General features: G+C 45.1%; 2 protein-coding genes across 8 annotated transcripts in view; one reads left to right on the forward strand and one right to left on the reverse strand.

The window, feature by feature from the left end:
- POU2F1 (POU class 2 homeobox 1) overlaps positions 1–12,168 on the forward strand; it is a 146,812-nt gene extending 134,644 nt beyond the window's left edge. For all 3 annotated transcript variants that reach the window (XM_010984450.3, XM_031435849.2, XM_031435848.2), the window contains exon 16: positions 790–12,168. In XM_010984450.3, the coding sequence (XP_010982752.1) occupies positions 790–1,100 (311 nt within the window). In that variant the 3' untranslated portion in view covers positions 1,101–12,168. The remainder of the gene's footprint in view (positions 1–789) is intronic.
- An 8,824-nt stretch (positions 12,169–20,992) lies between these two features.
- CD247 (CD247 molecule) overlaps positions 20,993–22,350 on the reverse strand; it is a 79,788-nt gene continuing 78,430 nt past the window's right edge. For all 5 annotated transcript variants that reach the window (XM_010984451.3, XM_064477957.1, XM_064477956.1 and 2 more), the window contains one exon: positions 20,993–22,172. In XM_010984451.3, the coding sequence (XP_010982753.2) occupies positions 22,107–22,172 (66 nt within the window). In that variant the 3' untranslated portion in view covers positions 20,993–22,106. The remainder of the gene's footprint in view (positions 22,173–22,350) is intronic.

Below are 22,350 nucleotides of genomic sequence, written 5' to 3' on the forward strand. Positions count from 1 at the left end.
GTCTCACTGTTTTGTACTCTTTGTATGATCATGTCCAAAGTCAGGGACAAGCCTTCCGTTCTTCTGGCTTTCCTTATGTATTATGTAAGTAGGCAATGAAATTTTTAATGCCATTAGAAAAACCCTCAGATATACATGTGAGAATGTGGTTACAAAGGTGAGGGGATAGTAGTGGGGTTGTCAGCCAACAGGAAATGATAATAAATGAGAGTGCCGGTTATTTTAAAGAAAATTTTGCTGATGCCTTCTGTGGAGAAGCAACAGCATCATAGAAAAATTCTTGTGCATTAAACCAAGTCCTGACTTCAAATAACCCATCCAGGGCTCCTGTGTCGGTGCACTCCTGCTTCCCGCCTGCAGTAGACTCATCTTAATTTCAATGCCTTAATCACTGTAGCTAGTTTGTCTTTTGAATGGAGGTAGTCTAAAATCAATAATCTGCATTAAAAACAGAATTACTGTATTAACAAATATTTCTAGGTAGATGAAATAAAATTGAGATTTGAAGATAGGAATCTGACTGATTCATTAGACAGTTCTTAACTGTCTCACCTATCCTGTTCATACTGTTTCAGTTAGATTTTTCAGTCCTTCAGGCTCTTTCAGAATTATAAATAAACTAGTTGGTGACAATATAGGACTGTGATGAAGGGGAAGAAAATCAGTTAAGGGCTACACGTTTTCCAACTGGGTTGTAGGAAAACTCAGTACATTTGATGTGTTGTTGGCTTCTCCAGGATGATACTAATGTTCTCCTTTCTGCCTGTTTTGGGGGGGGTTTGTCTGTAGCTCTTGCTTCTGGTGGCTCTCTTCCAATAACGTCACTGGATGCAACTGGGAACCTGGTATTTGCCAATGCAGGAGGAGCCCCCAACATCGTGACTGCCCCTCTGTTCCTGAACCCTCAGAACCTCTCTCTGCTCACCAGCAACCCAGTTAGCTTGGTCTCTGCCGCTGCAGCCTCTGCAGGGAACTCTGGACCTGTCGCCAGCCTTCATGCCACCTCCACCTCAGCTGAGTCCATCCAGAACTCTCTCTTCACGGTGGCCTCTGCCAGCGGGGCCGCCTCCACCACCACCACCGCCTCCAAGGCACAGTGAGCCAGGCTGGGTGTGAACGGGCTGCCAGCCTGGCTGAGACTGAAACGTGATTGGCTTCCTCCCGCCGTGTTGCGAGGGCAAGGGAGAGGAGGGAGAGAAAACACATGCCGGAAAAAAAAGGATGGAGACGGGACATTTGCCTAATTTTGTAATAAAACACTGTCTTTTCAGGATTGCTTCATGGATTGGAGAACTTTCTAACCAAAAATTTAAAAAAAAAAAAAAAGCAGAAACAACAAGTCAAAAACAAACAGACAAAAAATAAGTGAAAGGACTACTTACCATTTCCAGCAGTCATGAAGACGAGTTAAGGTGGGTTACCAATTACAATATAGGAAGGGGATTTCTTGTTTGTCTAAATTTCTTTTTTTTCTTAAAAAAAAATCATTTTTATGGGTCTGTTGTACAGGCCATTAAGTCATAACAAGGTGTTTATAATCGTATCAATTGTGTTGGGGGTTCCTTTCTTAACTGGTACAACTTAGGCAGGCCTGTATTACTGTATCTCTATTATTATTGTTGTTGTTATTGTTTTTTTATATATATATAGTTTGGACATGTTTATCTCTTGCTCCTGGATCCTGTTTCAGCGAGCTCCCACACTGTGGGGCGGGGGGGGGCTTGGGGTCGGGGGACTTACGTTCTTAGCTGCGGGGAATGTTCTTGCTGGTTTCCTTACCCCTGATGACTCTTACAGAGGTGCTAGAAAATTATTTTCTTTTGCCACTTATGCAAGAGGCTTGGTGCAGAAGCTGAAGGCAGTGTGTGTAAACACTCCCACTCCACACACGCCCCCTCCCCCCCATCAGGTGGTGCCTTTGGAGCACTTTTGTGTAGGAAGGAATTCCTGCTGAACTGTAGCTCTCACTCACCCCGAATCATTGAATGACCTGAGGCCCAGATCCTGTGGTGCCGCAGCGCTGCTCCCTGCTCCTTCCAGCGGGAGCGGCTGCACCCGTTGCAGGGCAGGATTTGGTTCCGAAGAGCAAAGACTACTGCAGACACCTGACTTGGTGGTTCTCCTGATTTCTTGTCTCCTGAAATGCTCCTACTGTTGGTGTGTTTGTTTGTTTTTTTCCATTTTGTGGAAGTTTTTCAACCGAACTTCCTTTAACTTACTTGGCAAAGAACGAAAAGAACTTACTGAAATTGGGAAACTTTTCCCTTCTTTTGTTTTCTGAAAGAACTTTACTAGACTGCTTTCCATTGGTTATAGATCACCAAAAGAGGTGTGATGAGGAGAGTCTGAGGGTAGCACCTTTTCCTCTAGCCACAGACTTCCTTTTCACCAGATGGCTTGTTAATTCCTCCAACCCTGATGCTCTCTTTGGGCCTCTGACTAAAGAAGGCGCTCATTAGCTGGGCGTGGGATCTATAGGACCTTTGAAAGCCTTTGAGCAGGGACTTCACACACACTTCAAGTGTCTCCTTGGTTTGTTAGTGATGCTCCTGCTTAGGTCGGTCTCAATGGCAGTACACATCTCTGTGTTCATTGTAGAAGGTGATTAGCTTCTGGAATTGTTTTCAGGGTATTTCTAGACTATGTAAATGAGCCCAGGAAAAGGAAGTGTGTATGGGAGTAGATGAAGAGGAATGAGGGTAACTTGGAAATTAGATTCCCCTTTTTGTCAGTGTTCTATTATTATAGTATCTGTATCCAGAAAATTCCCCAAAGACTGAATCACTGCAATGCAGCTCATCTGAGCACCCTTCTAATTGGAGTTAAAGGTTCCCATCTGGTGTCCGTGGGTGCTTGCTTACATCTCCAGTGGTCCCACGAGTGCACTTTTACCCCCTTGGAGCTGGGGGCTGAGAGCGAAGTTACAGTAACGTTGTTTCACTTGCTCTGCTTGTGTCCACAAGGGAGCGTGGATTCTGTGTATTTGTCTCTTCACCATGTTGGGAAAGGCAGTGATACAGACACAGTGTGTATTTTTGTTTGTGATCATCCAAGTGGGAGACAGGCATATTAATATTAAAAGGCCAGAAACATTTTAGTCCCCTTGTTAATTTTTCTTCTGATACTTCTGTCTTCCCATTTTATTTCACACAGTAATTTAATTACTACTCTCACCTTCCTAAAATCCCTCCAAAATCAGTGAACTGCAAGCAGGGAAACTAACAAATGTCCATCCACCGTTTTTATGTGTGGTGTTTTGTTTTGTTTTTTTATGTTGTTTTTTAAACTAAGCTTGAACCAAAGTCAATTTTTAGCAAGCTGCTGTACTAATGGACTAGTTTATATCGTGCGGTTCAGACACATTGAGGAGATAGATGCTACTGACAATTTCTTTTTTCATTTGTCTTTATTAATTTTATATAAAAGTTGCTGCTTGTTTTAATCTTTTATGTTGGTAAATCGTAATATCCTCTGGGCAGACATTAACTTGAGTTTTAACTAGTTTATTTCGTTTGGTGTGTAAATAGAATAGCAGTGTCAGTTACTAATTTTTCTCCTCTCCATCCCGCTATGTCTCTGATGTAGTTGAATTTAATCTTTTATCCTGACTTGATATCTCTAATGTTAGTCTGTGCAAATGATCTTAGGGCTCTCAGTAACACTGGAGCTGCCCGTGGTGATGAGTCCCTCCCTTGGGAGCAGTAAGTTCAGAGGAAGGATTCAGGGAGGGGAATGCTGGATTAGAGGTTATAGCATTAATTTCCCAAAACTGCTACCAAAGGAAGTGTTGAGTCCCAAGGGGCTCAAGCCCTATGGATTAGGAGGAAGAGCAAGGAAAGGCTGTGTTTGTTTTCCTGTGTGGTTCAAAAGATGCTCCCTCTCCTAAATAAGATTCACTGTCAGACTTTAATATTAAAAAAAATACTGAGCTTTAAATGTCAGTATGATGGTCTTCTATTCCCTGCCCTGTCTGTAGTCTCCAGTCAGTTTGGGATAAGGGGATTCTGCCTTTGTGCGTGCGTGCGTGTGTGTGTGGATCACTTTATGAGGATAAATTTTAAACCAGCATAAAAACCTGTGTTTAAAAGAAGAAATAAATCCTTAGGCAAAGGTAACTTTTAGAATTTTTTCCTTTTTTTCTCTTATTTTAAAACAAGTTGTGAAATGAAAGGTACACTTATGCATGTCCGCACAGAACACTAACACAGCTTGTTGGCGGGTGTTTAGCTTAAAACTGACTCCCATCATCATCCCTAGAGTTTCTGCAGATCGTACTACTTCACGACTCAACCTTTAGCCCTTTTTTACTTCATATCTTTTTTATCATCTCAAGAAATGCTTTTTGAATTGAATGAATCTCCTGAGCTAAGGTACTCAGACTTAACTTTTAGCCACCTTATATGGGAGAGTCTGGAAATTAAGGAGGACCATTTGACCAAAGAGAGGTCAAGAGGAAGGGCCAGATAGATCATGACAGTTCCTTGTGTCACTCTTCTCTTTTCCCCTTAATGTTTATGCAGGTTTTATTTCATCTCTAAGTTTGGTTAACCCATATTAAGCCAAAGACTAATTCTAAATGGATTTATAGCGATGCTATATTTGCCCATAGTAATGGGCCCTCCCTAGGGCGTGGTGAATGTAATTGTCTGAGTCCTGCTTCTCACAGGCAGTGCAGTTTGGTTGTGAACTTTGTACCCTGTACAAATCTCAAGGACAGAACAGAAAGACCTGGAAAAGGGCTTCTCAGAGGAACAATATTACTGTTCCTGATTTAAGAAATAAGTTGAGTGCTATGTTTGTTAAAATGTTTCTAACATTACATAAGCATCATTTTAGAATTAAAAAATTGTTCCTGTTCATTCATTACCTGATATAAAACACGTTTCCTTTTATTTCTTTGATAAGGAAGATCAGTACCATCCCAATTTACTCAACTTATTACTAGAGAATTGGAACCAAAGGAATCCAGGTTTCGTTTCTATAGGACCAGACAGATTTGTACTTCACAGTAGCATTATTAGAAATTCACATTTTTTAAAGGGAAAATAAGATTAATTTTAAAAATTTTAGTGAGATTATCTTGCCAGTTTATTCTACACCATTCATTGTTGGGGAAGAAAGCACAACTATACCTCTTTTTTATATTACTTTGTTCTGTTATCCCCCATTTATTTGGGAAGGTGGAGGGAAACCTTGTCTGTATTATCCAGAAGCACAGATAACAACAATATTTAAAGTCAGCCCAATCTTTAACATCAAATTTTCTGTTTAAATTGCTGGGAAAGCTGGATACATTTGCAAATATAGGGAATCAATGTCGATTTTTAAAGTTGTAAATCCTGATAACAAACATCGCAATTAGTGTATAATAGTAGATACTTGGCTTACAGATGAAGCTCCTTGTAGTTCATTCTAAAGTTGTTCCCAAACTATGTCATCCTCACAAAACTTTCCTTACCAAGAAAAACGTAAAATATGCTATAGGAAGCCAAGGTAGAGTGCAGACAGGGAGAGTCAGCAGGCCCTGAGCATCGGGGGCGATGAGAAGGCCAGAGGGCTGCGGTCCTGATTCAGACTTACTGCTGGGAGTCGGCTGTGGCCTTGGGGACTCCAAAAATCAGTCTGCAATTTGAGAACCCTCCGTTGAAGAAAAGCCTGAAATATTCGTTGTGAGAGTTGGTCAAATGCTCTCTTGTTAAATCAGCATCTAAAATTGATGGATTTACGGTTTATTTATTCAGGCCATGTTTTTGGCAGTTGAAAATGTTGAAGACTGTCAACACTAATAGAGAAAGAGCCTAAATACCTGACATTTAAAATTACTCAAATGGGCGGGCATTGATGTATTCATTTGATCATAACCATTATGAGTTCACTTTTGTATATGTGAGTATAAAAGGCATGTAATGAAAAGCATTTAGTTTAATCAAAGCCCTGGCCGTTTTGAAGCCATTTGCAGTCTTAAAACAGTTTGAGGATGACACTTTATAAAGTGGTAAATTGTTGTCAGAACTTACCCTTAGTTTTGAGAAGGAAAAGTTCTCTGCCGTTCCTTTAAGAAGAGCTCAGATCAGCTGTTACATGTTTGCATAGATGGCACACATGGTACAAATGTGAACTTGGACAGGAATAGAATAAATTACTTTCATCATTAAAGGCTGATACTAATCCTGTTATGCTTCATTCTTTTCTTAATCCAAGGAGATGAAATGGGACACCCCTGAAATTTTCAGTAAGCTATTTGTAAGAATTCCATCCGGAGGGCAGGGAATATGTCTTTTGTCAGAGTTGTCCAGTTTCCACCCAGATGTCCATTTGATCCGTGAACTGTTGGTTTCTCTTGACCATCCTCATTCATGAAGCAGTTCTTTGTTTGGCTTCTTCTACTCTCGGCCTTTGCTAAAAGCAGTAAACTTCAGTGGATCTTGTGTTGGTTCTGTAAACCAGATCTCCTTTCCTCTCTTCCTCCTCTTCCTTTTGTCTGTGAATGGTGATACCTTAATCCGTGTGGGGAATGCTCGTAGTTAACAGCTAGCTTCTGGCACCTTCATAAAATACCTCAGTATAGCTTAGCATTGTTACAGAACTGGTTTTAAACTAAAAACCAAATAAATAAAAAGAAAAGAACTTTATAAGTAGTAGTAATAATTCTAGCTGTAGCGTGTAGTTGAACTGATTGATGTTTATTATGACTGATAAACATGACTGATGCTGTATGTACTTGCGATCCTGTTTATAGGGTTACAGTTTATAGGGTTACGGAGGGTGGGGAGGGGGGAGAGGAGAAGGTGACTGTGTTAGAAGGAAACATTGCGTTGCTCATGTGTGTGTGTGTTTGTTTTTCCTTATCTCTGTCTTGCCAAAGGAAACTTGATCATCCCTGTGATTGGGTTTGGGATTCGTTGGCCTCTCTGTGACCTGGCCTGCAGTGCAGTGTGTGGTGGCATGCCGGTTACACAGGGGTTGTCCAGTTCAGGATCCCCGAGGGCATTTACATCCCTTCCTGTGGCTGCCCGGGCCTCCCAGACCCTGCCAGCCTCTCCTGATAATTCATTACCTCTGTACGTAATAAGAGCTTAGGCAAAGGACGAGTGTGTGAATGTCTGAGTGTGTGGTTGAGAAATAGAGGCAGAAATAGACAAGCACCATTTAATTTGGAGAGGAAAGGAGAGATGAGTGATTGATGCATCTTAATCGAAGAAAATTAAAATTGTAAAACAGATGTGTGGGGGTTTTGTTTGTTTTGTTTTGTTTTGTCCCCCTCTGTCATGTTACTGAATGTTGTGCGAGGAGCACAGCACTTTAAAACCTCACTTCCTTTTCTCACACCAAGGCTAATTCTGTCTCAACCAGAAACGTAAACAGAAAAACCAGACCAAGAAGTTGAAAGCCAACCTGCTCGCCTCACATCTGTGATCTGGTGTGACCTTTAGGGACTGGTTAGTTAGTGAGATTGAGGAGAGTCTTGTTCTTGGTGGGATGTGAATGAGAAATGATGCTGGTTTAGGAACAGTTTAGCGCCCTTCCCGGCCACACTCTGGGACAGATGTTCCTGGTTCCCCGAGTCCAGATATAGACTCTTATGTCCAGAAGGCTATTGTGTAATAAGCAAGCCATCTCACAGACCGGAAGTGGGATTCGGTTTGGATACCAAAGACACTGCATTGTTTCTCCTTACTTTTCAAAACAGGCAGAGGGAATAGGAGCAAAAAGCCAAAATTTGAAACAGCTTTACCTTTGTCTCCTTCCTTTCCCTCTCCCCTCTTTCCCCTCACCCATTCCCATTTGTCGAAGGAAGTCTTGTTCATCCTGGCTTTGGACAAGAGATTTATTTAGTCTCACTCCGCTGGCTCTGTAAAGATGGATACAGTTGCTCAGTGTGGCAGTAATATTCTTGGACTTGCTGGGGAATTTGAGAGGGTGGGTGGCAAACGATGGGGGCAGGATTCTTTTATGATTTCCCCTTTATCTGACACTTACAAAGAGAACCAGTACAGCCTCTCTGAATTCAGACGATATTTAGTTGTTCTGTCACTTGTAAAGGATAAGCATTTTCAAGAGCAGGATTACATCGAAACCCAAAAGACCTTCCTTTGTTCTCCCATGGAGCTGTATTGTTCCCAAATGTTTTTACAAGTGGGCTCTAGGGAGTTGAGTAGTTCATTGTTTTGTTGTGCTATTGAGGGGACACAGAAAGGAGGGGAGGAAAGAGAAGTTTATTGCTCTAGAATTCTGTCAAACAACCATCAGTCTGCAGAACTTCATGAAAGCTTTACTAATAATCTTACTGTTCTGACATTATGTAAAAGTGGTATTAATATTGTGTGACTTTTCAAAGCACTAGGTAGGTCAGGAAGCAGGGAACAGGGCTATTGAAGGTAAGAGCACTTGAAACAACAGTTGTGGGGAGACAGGGTGTGCGGGATGGAACCACTGCACGCGGACGTGAAGCGCCCATGATGACCCTTTCTGTGTCCCTGAGTCAGCCCTCTCCGTGCAGGGCTGTGCCACCTTCTGGTTCAAACCCAAGACCCTGTCAGAAAGTTCAGACCCCAAAACTGATTTACAGTTAAAAAAAAAAGTTGAGGTCTGCTGCAAAGTTCTCCCAAGTTTTCTCTGTTTACTTGTTCAGCATTGTTTTAGTTGAGTCAGCCACAGCCTCACAGAGGCAGCTTAAGTCTCCTTCCGTAACGTGGCAGCAGCATCGAGCTCGCACGTGGTAGATACCCCGAGGTCTGCAGGCAGAAGCCAGATACAGTGCCGTTTCAAAAATGAGACATCCAAACACTTCTTTAAAATTGGGATCTCCTTCGAATGAAAAAGGACAGAGCCAAGGAGAGAGAAGACTGTACCCCTACCTAGTCCTACAGTGTCTCTAAGTCTGAACAATATAGCAGGAAAGGAAATGCACTTTGAGAAGTTAAAACGAACAGTCCTGTGAGGAAAGGCTGTAGTTGGAGGCAGGTGGGGCTGCCGTGTCTTTGGTTCCGGTCCTGCACAGGCTGCAGAAGGCGTGTACCTTCTGAGAGTAGAGTGGACCAGCCTGGTTGTGTTTAAAACTGCAGACAGTTGGGAGAGGGGAAAGGAGAGAGCCTATGACTTTGCAACTATATTACAGCGTTGGCTTTCCACAGCATGAACGGTGTGTCTCCCCTGAGGTCAGGTAAAGGGAGAGACAGACTTCTTCCAGCTTCTTACCTCTGCGGGAGGTTACTCAGGCCACAGGGGGTCTCACTCCGAGGAAGTGCACCCCACCCCCGTTAGACCGTAGTTCCAGGCCCTACACGTGTGCTGGCAGCAGAGGCGAGGCAAGTAAGTGTGGGTTCCCGCCCACCACGAGCCCAGGAGCTGTTGTATACCTCATTTCTAACTCGGGACTGAGTAACTTGCTTTAACTTTCTCTAAACCCTACAGAGTTGCCAAGTCTGCCCTCCCTCCTCTAAGTAATGTTGAACTCTGGCCTATAGCATCATGGGACCTGTAGCCTGGGGTGGGACCTCCCAAAGCCTCTGAATGTCGCTGCTTAAAAGCTACTGCAAACTGAGGGCAAATTGCAATCTTCTCTTTTTGTTGCAAGGGGATTTTCAAAGGTCTCAACATCTGTTCCCCGCCACCCTGCCCTTAGGGCCTGGCCAGCCGCCCACACCCCCACCCCACACATCACCTCCTGTACTTGCCTTCTCCCTGGTTGGGGGAGGCCTTCCCCTTCCCCTGTGAGGCCTCAGGGTTCTGCTTGTTTTCAGGGCTTTGGGTGGAAGGGAAGACACCAAAGGCTCCTTTAAGCTGACTGCTGCATACACATTTCACTTTTTTCCTTTGACGTGACCAAAAAAAAAAAAATCCAAATATTTAAGTTTTTATTATTATTAATATTATTATTATTTGACAATCTTATATCCAGTGGGCTCTCTAGAAGCTGCATCCCCCAGCCCTTTCACCTTTTCTTTGAATGTAGTTCCCAACCTTCGATTCCCACCCCCACTATTGAAAAAAAAGCTTTGCCAGGTCTTACTACTGCTGCTATAAGCCAGGGGAGGGTGGTTTCTTTGTTTTGTTTTGTTTTTTAAATTTCCAGCCAAAACCAAAGATTTTTTAATGATTGTATAAACTCAAAACAAACAAAAAAACCAAAGAAAAGGGAAGTCTTCAGCATCAATCCAGTCTGTGGCGTCCTGGCATTTAGAGGAGTGAGGCAGGGGGCAGAGGAGGGGCCTCTGACCACATTGGAAGGGCTGGGGTCTGTCTTCTGTGTTCCAGGGTTTGCAGAGGCGCATGGTCAGCAGCTTTGGCTCTTGCCAGCTTGTGAACATGCCATGGAACAAACTGGCATTTCAGATTTTCCAAAACAGTAGACAGAAGCCCACCACCACGATACCCACCCCACAGCCACCACGGTAATCCACCCTACAACAGCCACGGTCACCGCAGGGGTTTTAGCACAAGGACTAGGAGGTGGGGGTGCCGCTGGGCCGCCTCTGGACTCCACAGAGTGGGGGGAGTTGAAGACACTGGCGCAGGATTGGCTGCTCTGCTGGGTGCTTTAACCTCTGGGGCAGTGGCAGTGAGTACATGCCACCCAGCTGCCCTTCTGAGCCTTTTCTCTCTTGTCCTTTACTGGAACTGCTTGGAAGTGGCTGTCTTGTTCGTGAGAAAACATACAGAGCGATTATCAAGCTTTTCGTTTCTTCTTTCGTAGCTGGTTTCCTTTTGGCAGCACCACTGTGCAACTATGCATTGTATTTCACGACCTTTTGTGCTAGGTAGATGCCTGTGACTTTTTAACTTGGGGGGGTGGGGGGATTGCAAATGAAGGAACTTTTTACATGGATCTTTTTAATCTCAGTTGATTGGGGGAGGGGGGATTTGGTTCTAGGGTCATACAAGCTCTATCCCAAAGCAAAATCCAAATGTTAATAATATTAGCCTGATGCAGATACCAAAGATAATTTCTTTCCTGCAGAACCTTAGACTTGTGTAATAAGTACGACTACCCAGCACTTGCATTAGTCTAACCTCAGTAATTCCAAAGCTTAGATGTATATTTTGGTATATTTCTGGGATATTAAAAAAAAATGTCGTTTAACTTGTTTGTTTCAGTGTAATGCTCTTAAAAGTCATAGCATGAAAATAACTGAACTGTCCTATTCTTAGTAGTTTGAAATAATAGTATTTTTGTATGTTTTGGGTGTGTCAATGTATGTATTAACATAACAGTTTTCACTGCCTAGGTGTTCATAATAAAAAAGAAAACAAAAAAGTTCCGAGTGTACATAATATTCAGTAATAAACTTCCACCGGGTTCAATTTGGATTGACTATTCGCTGATTACCGTTCCCATCTGGGATTTTGTTTTGTTCTAAAGAGACAGTGATCGTGTTTTCCTAAAGACGTTTTTCTTTCTCTGTCTTTAAATATCTTAACTCCTCCACCTTTTTCTTTTCTTTTTTCTTTTTTTAAATATTGATTCAGGGGTGTTTTTCCACTGTTGTCAAGGGAGGGCACAAGGGGGAATTGACCCCTTGGCCTCTCAAAACTTTTTGTTTTATGTACTTTAAAATGTGAGTTTGAGTTCTCTTTTGTGGAAACTTAAGATGTGGTGTAAATGATTCTTTCCAAAATTGTCCAGCAGCTTTAAAGAGGCAGTGACAATTTCTAAGTAGTTTATTGGGAGTCCTTACATTTCTCCTTAGATGACTTTGCAATCTGGGTGGCTATTGTATAGCCTCACTGTCCCAGAGCACCTGGTTAGCCATTTCCCCTCTGATAGGAATCTTTTATAAGAATCAGCTGATAACTTGGATTGCGGGGCCTCGTTATCCAGGCCCCTGAGAAACACACGTTCTCTTGGTTTGGTTTTGAAAACGAAACACAAGCAACTTTTACACTTGGGGGAATGAGCTGGTACCTCCCGAGGCCTGAGGAGGTGGTGGGGAATATGAGCGGTGCTGTCTCTTTAAAAGTGCCCTTTCTATGATTCCCCTTCCTGGGGCCACCTGTGGGGGGCTGTCGGCTTGGGAGAGGTTGTGTAGGCGACAGTGAATCAGAATGAAATGGTAGATTTTTGTGTAGATGCATTTGTCTGCTGTAATTTTTTATATATATTAAACTTACTGTAACTGTACAGTTCATTTCTGTTGTAAAACATCATTAAACCATTTTCCAAGTGTTTTCACATTGTTTGAGTTTCTCTGAAGTTGTGTTGGTATTCGGAATGCTTCACACAACACATTCCCACACAGACTACTCACCTCAGCCTGCCAATTTATTTTTTCCGGCAGGTGCTCTCAGGAGTCCTTAGGGTCGCAGTAAGCCATTGGTTCTCCACCACCTTCGCCCCGGCTCCTGTACACTTCCCGCTGTGCTCCTTGGAGCCCTGTGACCATCACATTGCGCCTTCCCCAGGCCCTAGTGGCTTCCTGGGGTCCTGCATTGAGTGGCGGGGTGCCCTTCGCACCTGGTCAAACACTCAGGCCCCTGACTGATCCTGTGAGAGAACTCTTCAAAGCGCCCCCTCTCACTGTGCATTTCACTGCAGAGCTGGTATTGAACTTGCCTTTTCCAAATGTATTGTTTAAACCCCCGTCTCCCTCTAGCATCTCCTGCCAGGTCCTGAACACTCATTCTCTGAGGTCCTCTTGTTCCTGAACACAAGTTTGTGTGCCCGACTCACAGAGGCCCAAAAATACTGAAACGTCGGAGTTTGGAGCAGGGGAAGATTTATTGCTGGGCTGAGCAAGGAGAATGAGTGGCTTGTGCCCAAAAAACGCCAAACTCCCCGAAGGGTTTCAGCTGAGCATTTTTAAAGGTCAGCAGAGGGAGGGGCTGCCCAGGGTATGTGATCAGCTGTGCACGGTTCTGATTGGTTGATGGTGATCAATCCTTAGGCACCAGAAGGTCTGGGGGCAATGTGCTCATGATTACCAAGGAGTTAATTTCTTCTATTTGGTGGTGGGTTTTAGTGGCAGAAAAGCTCAGTAAATATGCGTGAGATACTACTATCTGGGTGCTTCAGGGAGGAGCTACAGTAGAGGATATGGGGGAGGGGTCTGTTCCATGAAGGCCCCACAGGGTCCTGGCCAATTATAATTCCCCCCTTCTCTTTGCTACGGCTTCAGTCCTGAGAACAGGTGTGGACAAGAAAGGGAATGCTACTTTGGAGAGAGGTTAATCAGAAACTTGGCAGAAAAACTGTTTGAATCTTCAATCCTGTTTCATCCCTCCCCAGATCTTTCAGGGAACAGGGTGACAACCATTCTGGTACTTCCCGCCAAAATGGGGCAAAGTGCTACCTCAATTTGGGGAATGGACACCAAACTGGAAATATTCCCGAGTTCCAAGTCCTGGATCTGAGTCTTGTATCATTAAGAGCTTGTTCCCTGAGGAATTCAGGAGACCAAGACTAAAAATCAGTCTGGACCTGGCACTTTGGGGGAGACTTGTAGCCAGATAGCCAGTTGTCTCCATTTATCTAAGTAGGTTTTAACCTTTGATATTTTAACATATATATAACAAGAGCTATTGGCCACTACACACATCTCCTTTCTTTCTGCTAACATCTGATCTAAAGCAGTTTTATTACCTAAAATTTAATTTAATTACAAGAGGAGACCTTGAGGTTACAAGGTTGCAGCTGCCATCTGCTAGCAGACACTGCTTTGAGGATGGCTGGTGGCATCCCAAGTGTAACAGCTCAGAAAATGAGCGTCCTCGACAATACAGGACCGTGTCTGAAATCACATCCACAATGGCCACCTGGGTTTACCTTGGATGTCAACCCAGCTGCTCCACTGTGACTTTCAAATTCATTCCCCTCCTCAAAGCCAAAGCAGATGTACAATGCATGTCCAAAAGGCCATAAAACAGGCTGCTTTGGTCAGTAAAGTTTAAGTCAAACCTTGCATAAGCCAGAACGACTTCCCCACAGCTCAATAATGTGCAGATTCTTCCATCATTTCCCCTTTTGATTACAAGTCTTTTAATAGAAAATATTGGTGATCAAAATATCTTTCCCTCAATGCTGGGGTGGCAGCTCCTGCCCCGAGGTTTAGGTCATGTCCCTCAGTGCTGGGCGTCCTTTATATCTGCCTAGTTATCCGCACTGGGGGGAAACTAATCAGATATGGTGAACAGACTCGGAGGTGTGTTAATGGGGAAACACTTTACAGGCTGTACATTTTATCGTTTATACTCAATTGTTATGCAAGCTTCGTACATGAGCTTTTAGCAATAAACTTAAAGCAAGCATTATTATACTCTGTGACAACTCCATTAGAGAATTCTCTTTCTATCCTAAACATTGGGGGCAATATTGATAGGGATACAAACATTTGGTAAACAGTTCAATGAGAAAACAGATTAAAAGCCATTGATACTTAAGACAACCAAAAAATTATAACCATATTCATCAGTTCACTCAATCCTATGCAATCAATCCCTTTTACTAACAGTTTTCATTAGACTTCTTAAATATCTTACCCAGTTCAGCAGTATGATTTAAAAGAAGACTGTACTTGGCCAAAAAAAGAGTCCTTTTTATGAATTTTCTTGAAGAGGAAGCAATTCTGCAAAGCATCCGCTTAACTGTCTATGAATGAGGAAAGATCCAAAAAGGCAAGGTAAAAGGTCTGATTCAGTGTTTTTAACAAAGAAGCTTAATCATTTTCCTGTAACACACAACATTCCAAGACAACAACCAGAACCGTAACTATAATACCAGGACCTATCCAAACTTCAGAAACCCCACACAATCTCTCAAATGTCCACATCAACAATATTTATCCATACCACGTAATCTGAAAAGGCTTATCACTCATTTGACAATGCTTCCCGTGCAATTCAACACACCAACCAATCCTCGTTCAGTATTTTTCTCCAAGATGCCTCAGGGGGGCTCTGAAGCATTGCAAAGTCAACCGAAGTCAAAAGAACTTTAAATAGAAACTGATAGGAAGTTTGTCAAAAATATCAAAGTTCCACACAATCTGTTATCAGAAGCATTCTAAGCAAGCATTCTCATAACAGAGAGGAACCAAATCTAGCCCTGCACCAGCCTACTTTGAATAACAATCTATTTACCTAAATTTAATCTAATCTCAGCTGACCATGCACAGAACTCCTTTCTAATTTTCCACAACTTTCTAATTTTCTGATTTTCTAATTTTCCACAGCTTTCTATATCCATGTTAGTTTGTCCCTTATTTTTCCCCCTTTCAAAAACAACCAGCTTCAGGACCAAGTCACTTTCTCTTCCAACAAAATGCAGTTCTATTCCCTATACCTTCCTCCACCCAAAACACACACCCGACTTTGCCACTGTACACTGAAACAGCTTCCCCATTACTTCAAGTAGCTTCAACTGTTAAGGCAAGCAGATAGTGAGATGTGAGCAGAGAAAGGGGGACTCAGGCCAAATGGCAGGAATTGGGCAAAAAGGAGGGACATGAGGCCAAATGCTGGAAACCCTACAACATGAAAACAACAGGGGTCCCTGGGCGGAGAAAGAAAAGAACCTCTGGGCTGAATCTCCAGTGTCCGCATGTTACTTTTTTCTCATTATGCCCTCATTACAATAAAATTAGCCTTGCAGATTAGAAGTACCCATCATGCACCTACGCCATGACACTTCTGATCCAGACTAAAGAAGGACAAAAATCCCTCCTCCCTTTGGGAAGGTGGGGTTGGGATGAAAAATCAGGGAATAGGACCCCAAACCCTTCCCTCCCCAATGAATATTCCGCCCATTTATTTTTACACTCTGTGTAACCAACTTGCCAAAGAAACTCAGGGCAGCTGCTCACCTGAGCCTACCAGCTCTCCCCTTGAGAGTGTATTGTCCATCCCTTAATAAGTCCCTGCCTTACTTTCTTAACCAATGCGTCTTCTCTCTGAATCTCTGCATCTTGTCTCTGACTTCTTTCTGTGATGGGAAAAGAACCTAGTCACCACCAACAGAACAACTACACATCCAAATTTCCTGATCCCCAGTTCCCCAAAATCCCAACCTCCAGGGAATGTTTCAGATTCTTATATGTTTGGAAATGACCTAGCCATTCAACTATTGAATAAGCTTTCATCATCTAACCCTGTTTGGCACAATCCCAAAATTCCAAGCCACCAAACACCTGGAGAATCACCTCCAAACAGACGCTTTAAAAACACAATCATTTCTAAAGAGTTCACTCAAAAGCTTCTATCTCATCTGCATTCAATTCACCCACAAGAATTTCATCATATTAAGTTAATTTTTTCTTTCTGCCAACAAACTGCAACAGAAACAATATGAATTTATTGACCTTTCAGTAAACCTAGGTACAGTAAAGGACAATGTCGTTGTTGATTATACCAATGAGTTCAAGCCAGCTTTAATATCAGATATCAATTTAATAGTAAATATTTCCCAAATCACATGAACCCAAAATTCATTCTGTCTAGCCTCCTTTATACTTACATATACATATACTGTGAACCCTGAGGGAATTCAGGATGGAGACAGCCTGGGCTGCCTGCTGCCAAGCCCTCAGCCACTGCACCACCCCCAACAGTGCACCCAGAGGGCACTCAGGACTGGAAGCCCAGGATGCTGGCCCTAGATGGTAAGGTGAATATCGAAGCAATGATTTCATGAGCCCAGTCTCTTGCATCTTCCCATACATAGAAAATTACTCAATTCTTTAACTTGAGCTATCAGGTTTTCTTTAATTTACAGTAATCTTTTGATGTTGTGATTAGCTGGTCTTTGTTGCAAAAACTCCTATATATATTGGCTCCTCCTTCACCTCATCAGACCAATCCCTTAGAGCTGAGAGACTGCCTCCCAGGCTTGAAGTCCTCAGAAAGTCCATGAAATAAAGCATAATTCTCAATTTTAGGTTGTGTGGGTTTTTTTCCCCCCAGTCAACAATATCACTCACTCATATTCACATGCCTCACCTTCAGCAAAACCAGGAGGAGAGAACAGGATTTGGACTCAGGTGCTGACACTCACAGACACACCCCTCCACCAAGATAAGGGCTGAAGCAATTGCAAAAGGCCCATTTTGATATAATAGCAGAGCCATCAGGGTTCATTGTTCTCCAAATCCCCCGAGTACCGAGCCCACAGTGTTACAATAAAAAATACCATTTTCTTTCATTTATGGGAACGTAGCTGAAGATCTCCCAGGTTTGCACAATATACCCTAGGAGGACTATAAGAGAACGGAGCTCTGATCATCCATATTTAATTACTCATGGCTGATGTTATCAAATATCAAGCCAAGAACAATTCAAAACGGTCCCTCAGGGTCACAGGTCCCTGGTTCCCAAAAGGGGGATTCCCAGCCAATGCCTCGTCAGTCTAGAAGGAGGGAACCCCAACCAGTGCCCATCAGAGATGAAGCTGAATGAATGACCAAGGCTAGAAAGAGGAAATTCCAAACAATGCTCTGCCTCAAGCAAAGCCAATGCAATAGGGAAGGATACCCTGGTGTCGTCACACTGGAGCCCCGTTACTCACCAAAGATGTCACAACGGGCCATGCACGTACTGATACACACACACAACAAGCATGGTCCCACAGACAAAACATCAGACGTGTGTGGCCCCAAATCCCACTTCTACTCCTGAATGGAGGCTTCCAGAGTGGCCTGGCTCCCAAAAGAGAATGGACCCAGAGTGGCTCCCAGTGAGCCCAGAACAGCTCACTTCCTGGAAGGGAATGAGCCCAGGTGGAGCGGGTAGAATTTTCCCACCCTGCGCAAGCCGGAGTGGCTCACCCCAAAACGAGTCACACAAAAACACAAACAACAAACAAGCTGCGGTTGCACAGACAATCAGAGGAGGTATAGTCTCAAAATCCCACTTCCACCCCCAGAGGGAGGCTTCCAAACAGATTGGGCCCCGCTCTCAAAAGAGAACGGACCCAGAGTGGCTCACAATGAGCCCGGAGCTCATTCTCATAAAGGAATGAGCCCAGATGGAGTGGAGAGAATTCCCAGCCTGAGCAAGCTGGGGTGACTCACCCCCAGGCGGACACTGAAGGTGGACCGCTGCTCCAGATTTGCTTGGTTCCAAACAGCCTCGGACCGGGACGGCCACCTGTTGCGGAGAGTCCCTCCCAGTTCCCCGGAGCCAAGTGAGCTCCGGCAGCTGCTGGGACCCAGGAAAGGGACTGCCCCTGGGCAGGGGCGACCTGCCACGGGCATAGACTCCTAAGCTGGCTTTGCCAAAACTGATACCAAATGCAAGTTCATGTGCCTGACACTCAGTGAGGCCAAACAACCCGAAACATTGGAGTCTGGAGCAAGGAAAGGTTATTGCTGGGCTGAGCAAGGAGAATGAGTGGCACATGCCCTCCCTACCCCCCACCCACCAAAAAAACCCTGAAATCCCCAAAAGGTTTCAGCCGAGCATTTTTAAAGGCCAGCTGAGGGAGGGGCAGCCCAGGGTAGTGATCAGCTGTGCACAATTCCCTGATTGGTTGATGATGCTCAGTCCTTAGGCACCAGAAGGTCTGGGGGCTAAGTGCTCATGATCATCAAGGAGTTAATGTCTTCCACTTGGTGGTGGTTTTTAGAAGCAGGAAAACTCAGGAAATATGCATGAGATACTGTTATCTGGGTCCTTCAGAGACAAATTGCAGCAGAAAATATGGGAAAGAGGTCTGTCCTGGGAAGCCCCCCCGGGGTCCTGCTCCGTTACACTCTGAAGGAAGCTCACCCCAAACTTATCCTCTGGTTCTCCTGTCTGAGGGTACACAATGTAGCTCCCTCTAGCTTATCATAGTTACCATTTAGTGTCTTCATGCAATTCGTTGATTGCATGAAAAGGAAATTTTGCATCTTAAAATGAATTTCCCACAGAGAGAAAACTTCAGCTTGCTGAAGAGCTCTGGGAGGCATCCTGTTTAACTAGTGTGTGTGAACTGAATCTGCGCGTTCTCCTTGAACTACGAGGCTGAGAGAGAGCACGGGCTGGCTCTCAAGATGCGGTCACTGCCGTGTCAGGGGACCCCTGTGGGAAGACAGATACTGGGCCTTTTCCTCCCCTAGTCCTATGTCAAAGAACGTCTCCTTATTTCCCATTCCACCCTGTCTCGAATTTATAGCTTGTTTTAAATGTGTAAAGTTACTTTCTTTTTTAATCTTTCTGTTTGTTTGTTTGGGGGAGACGTAATTAGGTTTTTTTATTTACTAATTTACTTTGATGGAGGTGCTGGGGATTGAACCCTGGACCGCATGCATGCTAAGCAGGCACCTCGCCACTGAGCTACATCCTCTCCCCTGTGAAGTAATTTCCTTAAAACAATTTCAAACTTTAACAGGAATCCTCTGTTCTGTAGAGATGACGGTGTGCTCACAAGCATGAGAATGACCTCAGAAAGCAAAATCCCTTTTAAAACGTTGTTCCTACCCCACTTCAGTGGTACCCACCAGGCCAAAGTGCCTATGAGGGGATATGAAGGGTGTGAATTCTCTTACTGCTGCCTTTTCTCTCTCCAAAGACTAGTGCCACTCTCATCCTGATCCGGGGCTTCGTTCTGCCAGCACGTCCGCTCCCCACCACTGTCTCTGTGCTGGTCTGGCTCGGACCGCAGTGCGCCCTCTGGCCCGCATCCCCCAACCCCTGGGGCGAGCTCCCACACCCATAGCTTACAGCCCACCTTCCTCCTTGCCTCTTGAGTCAAAATATTGACAGAATTGGGTCAAACTCTCTTATTTTCAGGCCAGCTATATAGGTCACACAGCCTGCACCTTGAAAGTCGGTCTCAGGTTGAGGCTTAACCCACTTCGACTGAGAGGGGAAACCAACTTCATTCTTTAAAAAGCCCGGTGAATATAAGATAAAGAAGTAGCACCCCAAAGGAGGCGGTCACTTGTCTTAATGAACGTCAGTCAGTGGAAAGACAGCTGAAACAACATAGTGGAATTTTCCACTCCTTTGCCCCATGACCAGGTGATATGAAAGGAGGGCTCGCAGTCTTCGGCCACTCTGTCCCCCTCAGAGCTCTGTTCCTTCCATCAAGCCTTCCGCAGCTTCTCCGAAAGCTGTCTGCACCCTGTCTGCACCCCTTCAGCGGCAGCTACTCATCGCTGCCCACCTCTGCTCCCACCTGCCAGTTCCGTGTGTGTCATGACACTGCAGTGTGATGCTGAGTTCTTCTAGATGAGGTGGATGAAATCCCATGACAGGTTCCTAAGTCCCTAACTCTGTGATGACACTTCTCCACCCTCCCTGGTAGATTGCAAAGTCCTGGACACCAGACAGGTGCTAGGCCAACATTGGTTGAATGAATCCCCTCTAAGGCCAGGATGCGAATTGAATGCCTTCTCTTCAAGGGCTGTCGTGTGCACACCTGGCAGAGATGCACATCGCTCCTGTTGAAATCCCAAATGCTCAGATGCTTTTAATAGCTGAGGCCTTGGATTTCAAAGCCTTTACCCAATGTTAACTGGTGGCTTTATGAGTTGGGGCCTTAAAAACAGCCCCTGCAGTCAGAGAAAATACTGCTGCGGACATGGCTACTTTTTGTGAGAGAACCTGACCTAAAAGATCTTGTTGTCCTCCATCCCTCCCCAAACCCTATGGACTGAGGCTTTGCGTGGTGGCACTGGTGTCTGTTCATAACTCCCAGACACCCTCTTCCTACAATGCTGCCTCTTCCTGACCTCCGAATGCTCAGCTGGCCTGTCTCGGGCTCATTTTCCTGCAAGCTGTAAGCTAGCTTGATGCTGGGAGCCCTGCCCTCCAGGGCTCCCTCCCCATCACCTTCTCCCGGCTCCGCATAAGGCCTGGCCCACCCGGACACGCTCCGTCGCCCCACGCACAGCACCCCGCTAGATGCAGCAGCATTCTGGGCCAGGGGGTGCATCTCACTCATCTACAAGTTCCAAGGAACCATCTCCTTCTCCCAAAATTCAGCAGTTTCGTCCCCACTGCAGGGGCAGCAGGCTGATTTCCTGACGACTAAGTTAGCATTACAGGCTTGACAGCTGAAAGGAACCTGGCGGCAAAGTGGCATTTTCACTGAAGCATTTATTACGCAGAAGAGTAAGGCGCTAGCAAACACGTATAAATTAAAACCGAGCCAGGCAGAGAGGGTTCTCCATCCATGGCCACGTGCCCTTCTGTTACACAGCACTGTCCCAGGAAGTCAGCTGAGGTTTTTCCCGCCCTGCCACTGTCTTCGGGGATCCTTCTAGGTCTGAGTGGTACCGAGTCTTCCTGCGAGGCCTTTCCCTTGACAGGTTTGTCCTTCACTCGGTGAGCTGAGCAAGTACCTGGAAAGAATGTGGTCTTGCTTTTCTCGCGCCCCCGCTGTGTTCATACTCTGATGACACCGCTGTGTTCTTTCACATGTCTCCCCGTAGCTGGCTTCCCTGGGAGAATGTGGGCTCCCGGAGGGCAAGAATGGGCTTGTTTCGGTCCCCACAGGGCCTGCACACAAGTTCTCCAAGGGGGAATATATGCTTGCTTGAAGGAGGGCCCCTTCCCACCCCACCCCAAGGCCTCTGGCTCTTCTGCTCCCATCCCTCACCCCCCACTGCCTCCTCACTTCAGTCACCTCCGGCTGCTACACACGCCCACCTTCCCCTCTGCCCTGACCCTTCACCCTCCACAGGAAGGCACTACAGCCTCCCTGGCCCAACCATCAGTTACCCTGGCTGACAACAGAAGCCAAATTTACAGCAGGAGCGAAGCCACTCAAATACTGACAGAGCAATACAGACCATTAGGACATTCGCTGACATCTGGGGTTACTCTGGGGACTTTACAAAACACAGCCTAGCTGGACTGGGTATGAGAAGGAGGGAACCCGTCTTCCAGGTAAGAGCCCGGAGCCGCTGGGAGCGGGGCCTGCCCATGGTCTCCAGGAAACCAGACCCCAGAACATGCTGTGCTCACAGTGGCCTCCTCCAAGACAGGGCCTGGTGGACTCCCTCCCTCCTGGTGTCCAGGGATGAAATTCTGTGTGACAGTTTGGGATTGGGTATGACCAAATGTTACAACTTGAAGCCTCCCATTTATAAAGAGGAATACTTTGGTGGAGAAGTATGGGTGAACTGGGTTGTAAATGCTTTATCCTGTGGCTTGAACAATCCGGGCGTCTGCAGGTCTGGCCTGAGCTGTTAGCGAGGGTGCAGGGTCTGCATGTGGAGAGCATCATAGGTGTCTTTGGTGGCCGCACTGAGCCCCTAGGGAAAGCAAATCAGAAAAGAAGAGTGAGTGGGTCAAGAGCCCCACGTGGGCACGAGCCTACCTGGAGGCCAGCAGGTGTCTTGTGCAGCCTGGCCTGTGACCTCCTAGCCAGCTTGAGGGCCTATGAACCATCCCCACAAGCCACAGGCGGGGGCCTTGGCCTACATGGCTGGA

This window comes from Camelus dromedarius, chromosome 23 (genome assembly GCF_036321535.1).
Source record: "Camelus dromedarius isolate mCamDro1 chromosome 23, mCamDro1.pat, whole genome shotgun sequence".
Taxonomy (NCBI): Eukaryota; Metazoa; Chordata; class Mammalia; order Artiodactyla; family Camelidae; genus Camelus; species Camelus dromedarius.